Source organism: Taeniopygia guttata, chromosome 25, assembly GCF_048771995.1.
Source record: "Taeniopygia guttata chromosome 25, bTaeGut7.mat, whole genome shotgun sequence".
NCBI classification, from domain to species: domain Eukaryota; kingdom Metazoa; phylum Chordata; class Aves; order Passeriformes; family Estrildidae; genus Taeniopygia; species Taeniopygia guttata.
Genome location: NC_133050.1, coordinates 7,276,943 through 7,290,778, shown reverse-complemented (window position 1 = coordinate 7,290,778; position 13,836 = coordinate 7,276,943). Strand labels below are relative to the sequence as shown.

At 62.3% G+C, this 13,836-nt stretch overlaps 2 protein-coding genes across 6 annotated transcripts; both read left to right on the top strand.

Annotated features, from left to right (window-relative positions):
- Positions 1-1,827: 1,827 nt before the first annotated feature.
- S100A1 (S100 calcium binding protein A1) lies at positions 1,828-4,242 on the top strand. Of its 4 annotated transcripts, none has more exons than XM_030291134.4 (3): positions 1,828-1,933; positions 3,719-3,867; positions 3,966-4,242. In XM_030291134.4, exons 1-3 carry the CDS (start codon positions 1,840-1,842, stop codon positions 4,107-4,109), a joined length of 387 nt encoding a protein of 128 aa, XP_030146994.2. In that variant the 5' UTR covers positions 1,828-1,839; the 3' UTR covers positions 4,110-4,242.
- Positions 4,243-5,469: 1,227 nt separating this feature from the next.
- On the top strand, positions 5,470-11,613 carry CHTOP (chromatin target of PRMT1). 2 transcript variants are annotated; one of them, XM_030291418.4, is made up of 6 exons: positions 5,470-5,677; positions 6,961-7,036; positions 8,901-9,051; positions 10,388-10,568; positions 10,691-10,828; positions 11,275-11,613. In XM_030291418.4, exons 2-6 carry the CDS (start codon positions 6,972-6,974, stop codon positions 11,475-11,477), a joined length of 738 nt encoding a protein of 245 aa, XP_030147278.1. In that variant the 5' UTR covers positions 5,470-5,677; positions 6,961-6,971; the 3' UTR covers positions 11,478-11,613. The 2 variants fall into 2 exon arrangements, with proteins under 2 accessions (XP_030147278.1, XP_030147277.1); XM_030291417.4 differs by having other exon boundaries at positions 5,474-5,677; positions 10,385-10,568.
- Positions 11,614-13,836: the final 2,223 nt, after the last annotated feature.

Sequence of the window (13,836 nt, the reverse complement as noted above, 5' to 3'; positions counted from 1 at the left end):
TGGCACCCCCCTTCCCACGGGGACCCCGAGGGGACCCCGGACACAGCCTCAGGGCTGTCCCGATGTCCCCAGCCTGTGACAAACAGCAAGGCTGCAGCCAGCACCCCCTGGGGCGGCACACAGGAATTTGGGGAACCGAGGGCAGGGGGGTCCCCGGGTCACCGTCACCGGCCCCGGTTTCAGGGACGGGGAGGCTCCAGCGGGCGCGGGGTGGCCCTGTCCCCACCCCGCAGATGTCACACCAGCTCACGGGGCAGGAATTGGCTTCCTGCAGCCCCATCCGGCCCCGGGGTGACCGGGGGACGGGGCTGGGACGTTCACCGAGCCCCACGTCAGGCACCGGGATGGCCTCTTGGGAAAGCGGCGGCTGAGTCAGGCCCGGCAGGGACCGGGACCGGTTTGGGGTGAATCACCGGCCCCGCAGCCAGGCGGGCCCGTGACTCCCCGGCCCTGGAATTCGGGGAGCTGGGACCGGCTGAGGAAGGGGCAGGTGCAGCCGCGGCCCCACAGCGGGAGGGGACACGGGAAAGGCACCCCCAGTTCTTCAATCAGCCCCGGATCCCCCTCGGGACCGGCCCCACGGGCACGGGGTGCAGACCCGGCCTCGGGACCCCGGCATGGCCAGGAGGGGACATGGAGGGACTGAGGCCATGTAGGGACAGCAGTGGGGGCCATATAGGGTCAGGGACTATATAGGGACTTGGGCCATATAGGGACAGGGACCATATAGGGACTTGGGCCATATAGGGTCAGGGACCCTGCAGGAACTTGGGCCATATAGGGTCAGGGACCATATAGGGACTTGGGCCATATAGGAACAGGGACCCTGCAGGAACTTGGGCCATATAGGGTCAGGGATCCTGTAGGAACTTGGGCCATATAGGGTCAGGGACCATGTAGGAACTTGGGCCATATAGGGTCAGGGACCCTGCAGGAACTTGGGCCATATAGGGTCAGGACCACATAGAGACTTGGGCCATATAGGGTCAGGGACCCTGCAGGAACTTGGGTCATATAGGGTCAGGAATGGGATCATACAGGGACTTGGGCCATATATGGAAGGGACCCCGTGTGACAGGGTGACCGTGTGCAGGGGGTCGGTGTCCACTTCCACATCCTGGTGCTGGGGTTCTCCACAGCCTGTCTGGCCTGGGAGCCCCACTAGGGATGGTCACCGCGGCCAGCACGGTGCCCAGCCCGGCAGTGGCCCCTGCTGGCCCCATCGGGGCTCGCTGGAGGGGACAGTGGGGCCACAGCAGGTGCCCAGAGCCACCGCGGTGTCCCCAGCCCGGCCACGGCAGCTCCTCCCTCCCCAAAGCCTCTTCCAGAGCCCCGCGATGGGATGGGGAGACAAGATGGGCCCAGCCCAGCACCGGGAACTGGAGCGACTGGTTTAGCTGGGTCAAAGTGGAGCAGGGGAGTCGCAGTGGCAGGAACCTGTTCCGAGCTGTGTGTAAAGCTCCTGGCATGTCCCTCGCTGCTCCCGCTTCCCGAGCCCGTCCTGGGAATGTGCCAGCCCTGCTGGGCGTGCTCTGCCCCGGCTGCAGGGACCCCCGGGACCCCCGGGACCCCCCGGGACCCCCCAGCGCTGGGGTTCGCCCTGGGGCTGCTGTCCCAGAGGGTTTGGGGGTCCCGCTGTCCCGAAGGGTTTGGGGGTCCTGCTGTCCCGAAGGGTTTGGGGGTCCCGCTGTCCCGGAGGGTTTGGGGGTCCCGCCGTCCCGAAGGGTTTGGGGGTCCCGCTGTCCCTCGGACCCCGCGGCCGTGCCGCTGCCCGCAGTCCTGCTGGCCCTGTCCCCTCCGTCCCCTGGCAGGGACCGGGCTCGGGGTTATTTTTGGGCAATGCCCGTCCCTGTCACGAGCAGCTGCTGGCCCGGTGACACCCCCGGCCGTTCCCGGAATCCTGCCCGCCGCTCGGGGAACCGGGACACGGCGAGTGAGTGCCACGGGCCCCTCCCGGTGCCCCCATGCCCAGGCCCCCGGGATTTCGGGATCCGGCCCCTCCCGGAGCCCCCGGGATGGAGCCGTGTCCTGCTGGGAAGCAGCTCCCGAGCTGCCCTTTGGGATCGCTGCTCCTCTCTGGGACTCGCAATTCCAGCTGGGACCCCTCCTCTGCTCGGGGACCCCCCCCCAGCTTCCCCATTGCCAGAGCAGTGGGGAGGGGGTGGCCCCACAGCACCGCCACTTTTGGGGTGCCCAGGCAGGGCCCGTCCTCAGCCGCAGGGACGGGAAGTGCGGGAGGTGGGAGCAGAGGCAGCAGGATGTAATTAGCCCCAAATTAGGGCTGGAGCCCGGCATGAGGAGCCCGGCACCACCCGGCCCTGCTGAAAATGCAGCTCCTGTTTGAGGGGGTCCCAACTCCTGGGTGGGAGGGGTGTCCCAGAGAGGGGGGATGAGGAATTTGGGGGCTGAAGCACTTGGGGGTTGAGGAATTTGGGGGATTGGGAATTTGGGGGATCAGGAATTTGGGGACTGAAGAATTTGGGGGCTGAGGAACTTGGGGGATCAGGAATTTGTGGGCTGAGGAATTCAAGGGATCGGGAATTTGGGGACTGAAAAATTTGAGGGCTGAGGAATTCGGGGGATCGGGAATTCAGGGGATCGGGAATTCGGGGGCTGAGGAATTCGGGGGATCGGGAATTCGGGGGATCGGGAATTTGGGGGCTGAGGAATTCGGGGGAACAGGAATTCGGGGGATCGGGAATTTGGGGGCTGAGGAATTCGGGGGCTGAGGAATTCGGGGGGTGAGGAATTCGGGGGATCGGGAATTCGGGGGATCGGGAATTTGGGGACTGAGGAATTCGGGGGATCAGGAATTCGGGGGATCGGGAATTCGGGGGCGGATCTCCCCGGGGATGCCGGAGCCGGGCAGGCTGCGGGCTCCATCCCGCGCGGATCCGGTGCCGTAACGGGATCCGCGGGATTATCAGCATCCCCCGGGCCGACTCGGAGTCCGGTTTCTTGGCCGAGGCGTTGCTGCAGCAACGTCGGGCTGGGGATTGTGGGGCCTTTTCAGGCGGACAAGAGCCCTTTGAGCGCGCGGGGGGCCCGCGGAGTCACCCGATACTCCCCGCCGCTCCCCCCGGGCCCCGCCGGCTCCCGCGGCCGCTCCGGGGACACCGGATCCCTTTATCAGGCCCGGGAGCGGGGCCGGTCCCGCGGCGCTGACAGACGGGGGATGCCGGCGGTGCCCCCGCGGGGTCACGGCGTGGCCACCCGTGGGGTCACCGGGCACTGAGCCCAGCGAGGGACCCCGGTGCCCGTGCCGGTGCCGGTGCCCGTGCCGGTGCCCTCCCGACGTGCCCGGTTTTTCCGCATCCCGGGGGTGGCTCGGGGGTGGCACGGGGATCCCCCCCGAGGTGGGGCTGTCACCCCGTTCGTGCCCGCGGGTGTAGCCGGGGCCAGGCCGGGGCTGTGCCCCCCACGCCCGGCCCCCGCGGGGCTGGCCGCCGGTGCCAGCCGGGCTGCCCAGCCCCGGTATCGGATCCTCCCGGAGGGAGGGGGCTTGCAGCTTATTTAACGGGCCCCGCCGGGCCGGGCGGGCGCACTCGGAGCACGGGGAGCTCAGGTGAGCACAGGTGTCCCTGTCCCCCCCAGACCTCCCCGCCCAGCCCCGGGGAACCCCCCCAGTCCTGCCCGGGGCACCGCGGCCGCGGTGGGTGACATGTGGGGGTGGCACCGAGACAGGGGCGCCGGTGGGTGACGTGCTGGGGTCCCGCAGCCGCAGCCATGGGATCGCAGCTGGAAGGGGCCATGGAGACCCTGATCAATGTGTTCCACCACTACTCGGGCAAGGAGGGGGACAAGTACAAGCTGAGCAAGAAGGAGCTCAAGGAGCTGCTGCAGAGCGAGCTGGGATGTTTCCTGGAGGTAACCGGGACCAGTTTGGGGTGCGGGGCTCTCCCTCTCCCCGTTCCCTGGGGGAACAGCGGCTGCCCAGCCCCAGGGCTCACCCTGTGTCCCCCCAGACCCAGAAGGACGCGGGGGCCGTGGAGAAGATCATGCAGGACCTGGATGAGAACGGCGACGGGGAGGTGGATTTCCAGGAATTTGTGGTCCTGGTGGCCGCCCTGACCGTGGCCTGCAACAACTTCTTCTGGGAGAACGCCTGACCCCCCTCCTGCCGCAGCAGGACGTGGGCTCCCAAAATCCAGAGGCCCCCGCCACCCCCCGGCTCACCCCCTCAGCATTCCCAGGGGATCCCGCTGGGATCCAGCTGCACAATAAAGGCACGAGCCTGCCCGAGGTGTGTCCTCAGCTCCTTCCTTCATTCCTGCTCGGGATTCCTGCCCCCTCCCCCTGGGAATATCCCACTCCGGGGTCACAGGGAAAGGCCACCCTGGGTCACCCCAAGTGCCTGGAGACAGGCCTGGCTCCACCCTGGGATCCACCCTGGGATCCACCTGGGATCCACCCCGGGATCCACCCTGGGACCCACCCCGACTGCCCGGGGCAGGGTGACCCCAGGGCGGGGGATCCCGGCCGGTGTCGGGGTGTGGGACGCGGGAGCACGGGGATTTGGGAAGGGGGTGACAGGCCGGGACTCGCTGCAGGTGGCTCCGGAGGCGCCGGCACCGCGCCCGCGGCGCTGGAGGAACCGGTTGGGATCTCCCGGCCCACTGGGATGGGACGGTGGCCAAGGGCCCCACCAGGGCCGCCAGCGCCATCATCCGCCCGCCATCCCCACTTGGGATCGGCCCTGCCCGGGTGGGATGGACATCGGGAAAGGGGCACGGAAAGGGTCAAGGAGCAGCTGGGCAGTGCCCCCAGGGACACGGTGGGACACCGGGAGTGTCATGGGCAGGGGACTCCACGGTCCTTACAGCCCCCTTCCAACTCCACAACTCCCTAACGCCTGGATCCTATATCATTCCACGATTGAGCATTGTGTGATTCCATAATTCTAAGATTCCATGGAGCTGATAAAGCTGACACAATTCCGTGGGACGCGGGGATCCCAGCACTGCCACAGCTCCATGACTCCACGGTTCCTTGACCCCCCGACTCCCTCGTCCCACGGTTCCCTGACGGTTCCATGACGGTTCCATGACGGTTCCATGACGGTTCCCTGACGGTTCCATGACGGTTCCATGACGGTCCCCTGACGGTTCCATGCCGGTTCCATGCCGGTTCCATGACGGTTCCATGCCGGTTCCATGACGGTTCCATGCCGGTTCCCTGACGGTTCCCTGACGGTTCCATGACGGTTCCATGACGGTTCCATGCCGGTTCCATGACGGTTCCATGCCGGTTCCATGCCGGTTCCATGACGGTTCCATGACGGTTCCACGACGTTTCCATGACGACACCGCTTTCTATGACGTCACAGGGACTCCACCCCGGCTCCCGCCAGACCGTTTCCGCCTCTCCCTCCGCCCCGCCCCTTTCCCCGCCCCCCTCCGCGGCTCCACCAATCACCGCCCGGCCCGGGGGGGCTCGCGCGGCGGTGGGCGTGGCCGGGAGCGCGGCCGCCATTTCGGCGGGGGCGGGAGCGGCGCCGCCGCCATTTTGTCGCGGGCGGCTGAGGGAGAAGCGGCGGCGGCGGCGGGCGGAGCTCAGCGCCAGCCCCGGCCCGCGCCGGCCCCACACCGGCCCCGCACCGGCCCCGCACCGGCCCCGCATTCACTCGCCCGCCCGCCTGCTGGCCGAGCCACCGGAGACCTGGCGACCGTGTGCTTCGGTGAGTGACCGGCCCGGCTGCGCGGGGGCGGGGCGCCGGGGGCCGCTCCTGAGGGCCGCGGTTCCCCCCATGGCCCCCTCAGGGTCCCCTCATAGCCCGGGGGAGCCCCTCAGGGTCGGGGCTTTTCCTCCGGAGCCGGGCCTGAGGGAGGCGGAGCGGTTTTTGTTTTGTTTTTTTTTTATCCTCAGGAAGAAAAACGCTTTAAAAACCACTTCAAATTGAAGAAGCTGCTGTACATTAAAACAAAATTATTACAATCAGCTTCAAGCAGCAATGAGGCTTTCTGTTGTCTCAGTTGCTGTATGTAAATCCTCTCATAAATCGTTTTTTTCAGGGTATTATAGAATAAGCGCATCCCGGCCGTCATCCACCCGTTCGATTTGCAGCTAATTATAAATTAAATTAATAAATCGATCTGCAGAGCACGGGGGTTGGAACCCAGAGTGTGTCTGTAGCATCCAGCACTGGGGGGGGGATTTAAATCCCTGCCCTGAGCGAGCTGGAACCTCCATGTTTTTAAAGGATATGATGCTTTCGTAGCATCATCTTGGATTTTTATTCCCTGTGCCCTTAGAATTGGGGTTTGCACCTTGGTTGTGCTAAGAACATGGGAAATGTGGAGGTATCAGTGTGCTAAAGGCGTTTGGGTGCTATTTACAGTTGGATTTGTATGTTATTACTCAAAAAAAATGATAAGGTATTCACTGTAAAAATATACATTTTTACTAAAGGTAATTTAAAATAACTCCCAATTTTAATTAAATCTGGTAGAGGACTAGAAAACATTAAAAATGCATAAATACAATACGTATAACTAGCCTCACTCTTAGTTCTCTCCACAGAGAGCAGAAGTTTTTTAATGTTTAATCATGTAAATACGTAATAATTGTTTTAATCTGATGTCTTGGGTTCTGTTTTGCATCTTTGCTCTGAAGGTGGCATTTGGTTGCCATCTTGCTCCTGGAATTTTGTGTTATTCCTCCTAATACTGCTGAAGCATTCACTGTAAAAATGATATATTTTTGGTAAGGGAGAAATAAAGGAACTCCCTCATTTATTAAAACCGGGTGAGGACTAAAAAACATTCAAAATCCCAGAATCAGAACGGAAAAATTCTGGCAGAGGGCTAAAAATCAGTTGGGAAAAATGAATATATTACACATAACCTGCCCTAATCTTGATTTCCTCTACCCAAAGAGGCAGAATGGAAGGGATGTTTAGTACTTAGCAGTATAAATGTGTAATAAATGTCTAAATTTTCCCTTCTGGGCCCTGTTTTGCAGATTCTCTGAAGATGGCTGCACAGTCAGCACCGAAGGTCGTGCTAAAGAGCACCACCAAGATGTCTCTGAACGAGCGGTGAGGAAGCCAACGGCACCTTCAGCTCCTAAGAAATCATATATAATTTTTTTTTTTTTTACTTAATTCTCACTATCCAAAAACCCACCGTGGTTTCCGCCCTCTTTTAACCTCGTCGAGCGAGCGGGTGCCTCCACCCCCGCCTTACCCTCCGACCCCTGCGGCACGCAAGGTTAAAAGGGCCAAAAATCCCGGAGGGATTGCTCCGTGTTTAGTGTTGATTTGCCTCGTAAATCCGGTGGGATGTGTTGTTGTAAGAGCAGAGACCAACCTCACACCCTCCCTGTCTCTCCCACATGTTTTGACATTGGTATTTTGGCTCTGCTGCCGCGCCCGAGGCTCCCACCTGCCCGGGTGGGCCCTGTAAGAGGCCGGCGGCGGCCCTGGAACCGGCCCGAAGGCTCTTCTGGGCCTTGTAAGAGGCAACAGCTTCGCTTCACCTCCATCTCTCTCTGTCCTCGAGCTCTTCCCGTGGGTCATTCCGCTGGGTTTCTCCACGTGTGGCTCCTCTGTGGAGACTAACAGGTGTCCTGCTGAGCATTTTGGGGCTAAACACGCTGCCATGGGGCAGCCACTGTCCCACTGAGCATTTTGGGGTTAAACACGCTGCCATGGGGCAGCCACTGTCCCACTGAGCATTTTGGGGTTAAACACGCTGCCATGGGGTAACCACTGTCCCACTGGGCATTTTGGGGTTAAACATGCTGCCATGGGGTAACCACTGTCCCACTGAGCATTTTGGGGCTAAACACGCTGCCATGGGGTAACCACTGTCCCACTGAGCATTTTGGGGTTAAACACGGTGCCATGGGGCAGCTGCTGACCCACTGAGCATTTTGGGGTTAAACACACTGCCATGGGGCAGCTGCTGTCCCACTGAGCATTTTGGGGTTAAACATGCTGCCATGGGGTAACCACTGTCCCACTGAGCATTTTGGGGTTAAACACGCTGCCATGGGGTAACCGCTGTCCCACTGAGCATTTTGGGGTTAAACACGCTGCCATGGGGTAACCACTGTCCCAGTGAGCATTTTGGGGCTAAACACGCTGCCATGGGGTAACCACTGTCCCGCTGAGCATTTTGGGGTTAAACACGCTGCCGTGGGGCAGCCACTGTCCCACTGAGCATTTTGGGGTTAAACACGCTGCCATGGGGCAGCTTCTGCTCCCTGCAGGGAGCTCAGGGACACCTTGCTGCCCCCTTCCCTCCCTGTCAGCCCAAACTCCTCGTTTTTAGGGGTGGGTTTTGTTCGCCAGCTCCCAGGAAGCTGCTGGGGTGCTGCTGAGGAGCTTTATTTACCGCCTCGCTGCGTGTTTGCTCTTCCATGGAGAAAAAAAACACCACAAAAATTCCCAAGCGGCCTGATTTCAGGAGAGAAGTCTGTATATAATATCCAGGAGATGTTCAGGGTGCTGGAATTTTGTAGAATCACACAACTGCTAAGGTTGGAGAAGGCTTTAAGATGATCCCTTCCAACCTGGCGCCAGAGGACAACGAGCGTGGCAGCTTCCCAACCTACCTCCTGGCCTGAAATTTTGACTCTTTTCCCGGATTTTTTGGGGGTTGATTTGGCTTTTGTTGTCCTGTTTCTCTCCCCCTGTCACCACCATCCCCGCTTCCTGCTGGTTGTCACCCCTTCTGCCATCTCTAAACCCACTAACCTCCGGCTTTCTCATTCCCACTGGAAACTTCCACCTCATTCCTGCCTCTCCGGGCCTCGCGGCCAGCCAGGGATCCGTAATCCCATACGTGCCACTCTTTGCATAAGGTTCATGGGAGCTGGAGCCCCGCTCGAGCACCGTGAAATGCCGATAATTGTGTGTTTTAAGCTTTAATGAAACCCCGTTTTATTCGACCTTGAAGCTTCACTAACATGCTGAAGAACAAACAGCCGATGCCGGTGAATATCCGGGCCACCATGCAGCAGCAGCAGCTGGCCAGCGCTCGAAACAGACGTCTGGCCCAGCAGATGGAGAACAGACCGTCTGTGCAGGCCGCTCTGAAGCTCAAACAGGTGAGGGGAAAGGGGAGTTGGGCCTTGCAGGATGTGGAAAAAGCTCCTCCGGAAAGAGAAAGAGGCCAGAGAAGGGAAGGGGATGGAGGGTGAGTGTGGGGAGCTGCCGGAGGAAAGGAGGCTCGGGGGGAACCTTCTGGCACATCTCCCTGACAGGAGGATCAGGTTGGACACAGGAATTTTTTCCTGGGAAGGGTGGTCAGGCTTTGGCAGGGGCTGCCCAGGGAATTTTGGAGTTGCCATCCCTGGAGGTGACCAGGGAAAGCCTGGATGTGGCACTCAGTGCCCTGGGCTGGGCAGTGGGAGGTCTTTTCCAACCTGGAGACTTGTGGGATTCTGTAAAGAAGGTGTTGGAGAGTGTCCAGAGGAGAGAGACGAGGATGGAGAAGGGTCTGAAGTGGCTGAGGGCGCTTGGTGTGTCCAGCTGGAGCAGAGGAGCCTGAGGGGAGACTGGGGGATCTGCAGCTCCAATCTCTGCTCCCTGGGACAGGAGCAGGATCCAGGGAATGGCTGGAGCTGTGCCAGGGGTTCAGGCTGGGCATCAGGGAAAGGCTCTTCCCCCAGAGAGAGCTGGGCACTGCCCAGGCTCCTCAGGGAATGGGATGAAGCTGTGCCAGGGGAGGTTTAGGATGGATTTTAGGGAAAGGCTCTTCCCCCAGCGGGTGCTGGGCACTGCCCAGGCTCCTCAGGGAATGGGACGAAGCTGTGCCAGGGGAGGTTTAGGATGGATTTTAGGGAAAGGCTCTTCCCCCAGCGGGTGCTGGGCACTGCCCGGACTCCCCAGGGAATGGGCACAGCCCCGAGGCTGCCAGAGCTCCAGGACACCATTCCCATGGATGCACAGGATGGAATTTTGGGGTGTCTGTGCAGGGGCAGGAGTGGGCCTGGATGATCCTGATGGATCCCTCCCACCTCCGAGCATTCCATGATCCTAAAAATGAGATACCTGGGAGGGACTTGGAGAAAATTTCCGCTTTTGACCTCAGATCAGCAACGCGTTGTCATTCCCTGGTTGTTGGTGGGGGCGTTGGGTGCAGGCTGTTGATGTCTCCTCTCTATTTTTCCAGAGAAACGGCTCATCCCGGGGTCTGGGAGCTGCCGAGTGCTTCACCTCAGTCCCACGGCAGCGACAGCCCCTAAAATCCCACCCTCCTCCCTCGGTAGCGAGGCGGTTTTTCCCCGAGGAGCAGCGGGACCCGCTCCCGTGCTGGCTGATCGGGAACGCAGGCCTGGACTCCAGGCACACCCCTCCATTCCCAGCGCCGTGTCCCCCTGGTGTCCCCAATCCCAGACCGCTGCATGACTCCTGTCCCCCCCAAATCTTCTCTTCCAGAAGAGCTTGAAGCAGCGCCTCGGCAAGAGCAACATCCAGGCGCGGCTGGGCCGGCCGGCGGGGACGCTGGCCCGGGGGGCGCTGGGGGGCCGCGGGCTGGCCCTGGGCCAGCGGGGGCTGCCCCGGGGGGCCCTGCGGGGCCGCGGCGCCCGGGCCATGATCCGAGGAGGAGTCGCGCTGCGAGGTCAGTCCCCTGCCGTCCCCCCCGTCCCCTCGCGCGCCGCTGCCCGGGCTGAAATCCCACTTTCCTGGCTGAAATCCCGCTTTCCTGGCTGAAATCCCGCTTTCCTGGCTTCTCCGCTGCAGGTCAAGGCCTGCTGCGCGGCGGGAGGGGCATTGCCCCGCGGATGGGCCTGCGGAGAGGCGGCATCAGGGGCCGCGGCGGCCCGGGGAGAGGCGGCCTGGGCCGGGGCGCCATGGGCCGCGGAGGGATCGGCGGCAGAGGTGAGTGCCCAGGCCGGGAATAACGGGAATAATTCAGCTGGGATCCCTCTGTCCTGGCTAAGGCTGGCGCGTGGAACCTGCAGCCCCGAGAGCTCCAAGCCTGGCATTCAAACCCATTTATCCAAGACTGGGTTGTTTTTAAAACCGAAGTTCGGCAGGGGCTGGGAGGGGAAACGCAGGAGCCAGATGTTGGTGTTGGGCTGGGACTGAGGAATTCTTGGGAAGCTCCGAGGAACCAGAAGGAGCTGGGAGTGTATCCGGAGTCGTACACCTCTCTGGGCACCCGTGGGGCGGGAAATCCCGGGATGCGGGGCGGGAAATGCCGGGATGCAGGGCGGGAAATCCCAGGATGTGGGGCGGGAAATCCCAGGATGTGGGGCAGGAAATCCTGGTATGATCCCGGGATGCAGGCACTGACTGTTGTGTCCCCTCTCTGTCCCCGGCAGGGCGCGGCATGGCCGGGCGCGGCCGGGGCGGCTTCGGCGGGCGCGGCAGAGGCCGGGGCCGCGGCAGAGGCTCGGCGCGCCCCGCTCTCACCAAGGAGCAGCTGGACAACCAGCTGGACGCCTACATGTCCAAGACCAAGGGACACCTGGACGCCGAGCTGGACGCGTACATGGCACAGACGGATCCCGAGGCCACCGACTGAGGGGCCGGGACTGCCGGGGGAAGGGGGGGCTGTTCCGTCGGGAGCTGCGCTGGGAATCCCCGATGGAAAATTCAGACTTAGTGTGTTCTTCGATGTTTTGATACTCTCTGTTATATTAAACTTTTTTTGGATTGTTCTTGCCGGGGGGGATCTTTTTGGTGGTTTTTCCCTGATGGGATGGATCTGCCACGGAGAATCGATGCTGGCGGCGCCAGGGGTGCATCCATGGTTTGGGGACCGCGTCCGTGTGTGCGTCTGGAGCTCTGTGGTTGAGTTTTGGGATGGGTTTCTTGACTGTTGGGATCAACCCTTGCACATTTTGGGACAGCCGCATTCCCTGCTGGAGTTTAAGCCAAATCCAGCCTTCCCAGCAGGAAGAGCCCGAGTTTGGCTGCTGTTCTCCCAGCTCCTTTGGTTCTGCACCAAAAATCCCTGTGGGGTTGGGGCAGGCGGAAAACTTCCCTCTTTTGGTGGATTTTGGGGGGTTGGAGTTTTGAGTTCTTTTTTTAATGTGTTTCTGTGTGTTTCAAGTGCTTGTTTAGAGAAAATTCAGGCAGGACAGTGAAGTGGAAATGCCTCTTTTCCAGAACAGGCTCCAAAATCCATCATTTTTCAAAAAGCTGATAAATTTTCAAGATGCAGTGTGACTAAAGGGTCTGTGCTTTTCTCACCCACCTCTTCCATGCTTTAAATTTTCCTGTTCAGTACCCTGTTCCCATTCCCTTGGAATCTTGCATTTCTGGTTACTTAAAGAGAGAGAATTCCCAAAGCTCTGTGTGGGAAACGGGATTTTCCTGAGTTGACTCCTCGGGGGCAGAAGGAAGAGGAGGGGGATGCAGCGAGGGGGGCAGCACCGGGAATCCACAGGGAACCGCGGTATTCCCGGGGGATAACCGGGGCCGGACCCGCGGTATTCCCGGGGGATAACCGGGGCAGGACCCGCGGTATTCCCGGGGGATAACCGGGACCGGGACCCGGGGGATGACCGGGACCGGGACCCGCGGTATTCCCGGTGGGAGCAGAACCGGACCCGCGGTATTCCCGGCGGATAGCCGGGGCCGGAACCCGCGGTATTCCCGGGGGATAACCGGAGCCGGACCCGCGGTGTTCCCGGCGGATGACCGGGGCCGGACCCGCGGTATTCCCGGGGGATAACCGGAGCCGGACCCGCGGTATTCCCGGAGGATAACCGGGCCCGGACCCGCGGCCATCCCGGCGGGAGCGGGGCCCGGCGGCGCCGGGGGCGGGGCCCGGCTGTGGGGTGGGGGCTGGAGCCGTGAAAGCGCGGCCGCGATTGGCTGGCGGGGCGAGGCCCGGCTGTTACGGGCGCTGCCATTGGCTGCGGCGCGGCGGCGCCTCACGCGCTCCGGCCGCTCCTTTTGTTATTGTAGGGACGGAGTTGGGAAAGGGCTGAGGGAGCGGGGAGAGGAGAGAGAGGCTGAGGGACCGGGACCGGGGAGAGAGAGGCTGAAGGACCGGGACCGGGACCGGGGAGAGGAGAGAGAGGCTGAGGGACCGGGACCAGGACCGGGGAGAGGAGAGAGAGGCTGAGGGACCGGGGAGAGGAGAGAGAGGCTGAGGGACCGGGAAAGGAACCGGGGAGAGGAGAGAGAGGCTGAGGGAACGGGAACGGGGAGAGGAGAGAGGCTGAGGGAACGGGAACGGGACCGGGGAGAGGAGAGAGAGGCTGAGGGAGCGGGACCGGGACCGGGGAGAGGAGAGAGAGGCTGAGGGAGCGGGAACGGGAACGGGGAGAGGAGAGAGAGGCTGAGGGAGCGGGACCGGGACCGGGGAGAGGAGAGAGAGGCTGAGGGACCGGGGAGAGGAGAGAGAGGCTGAGGGACCGGGAACGGGACCGGGGAGAGGAGAGAGAGGCTGAGGGAGCGGGACCGGGACCGGGGAGAGGAGAGAGAGGCTGAGGGAGCGGGAACGGGAAAGGAACCGGGGAGAGGAGAGAGAGGCTGAGGGACCGGGAACGGGGAGAGAGAGGCTGAGGGAAAGGGCTGAGGGCAGGAGGAAGGGGCTGAGGGGAAGGCAGGGGGCTCAGGGCAGGGGGCTCAGGGCAGGGCAGGGGGCTCAGGGCAGGGGGCTCAGGGCAGGGCAGGGGGTCAGGGCAGGGCAGGGCAGGACAGGGGGGCTCAGGGCAGGGGGCTCAGGGCAGGGCAGGGCAGGACAGAGGGGCTCAGGGCAGGGCAGGGGGCTCAGGGCAGGGGGCTCAGGGCAGGGCAGGGGGCTCAGGGCAGGGGGCTCAGGGCAGGGGGCTCAGGGCAGGGCAGGGGGCTCAGGGCAGGGGGCTCAGGGGGCTCAGGGCAGGGGCTCAGGGCAGGGCAGGGGGCTCAGGGGGCTCAGGGCAGGGCAG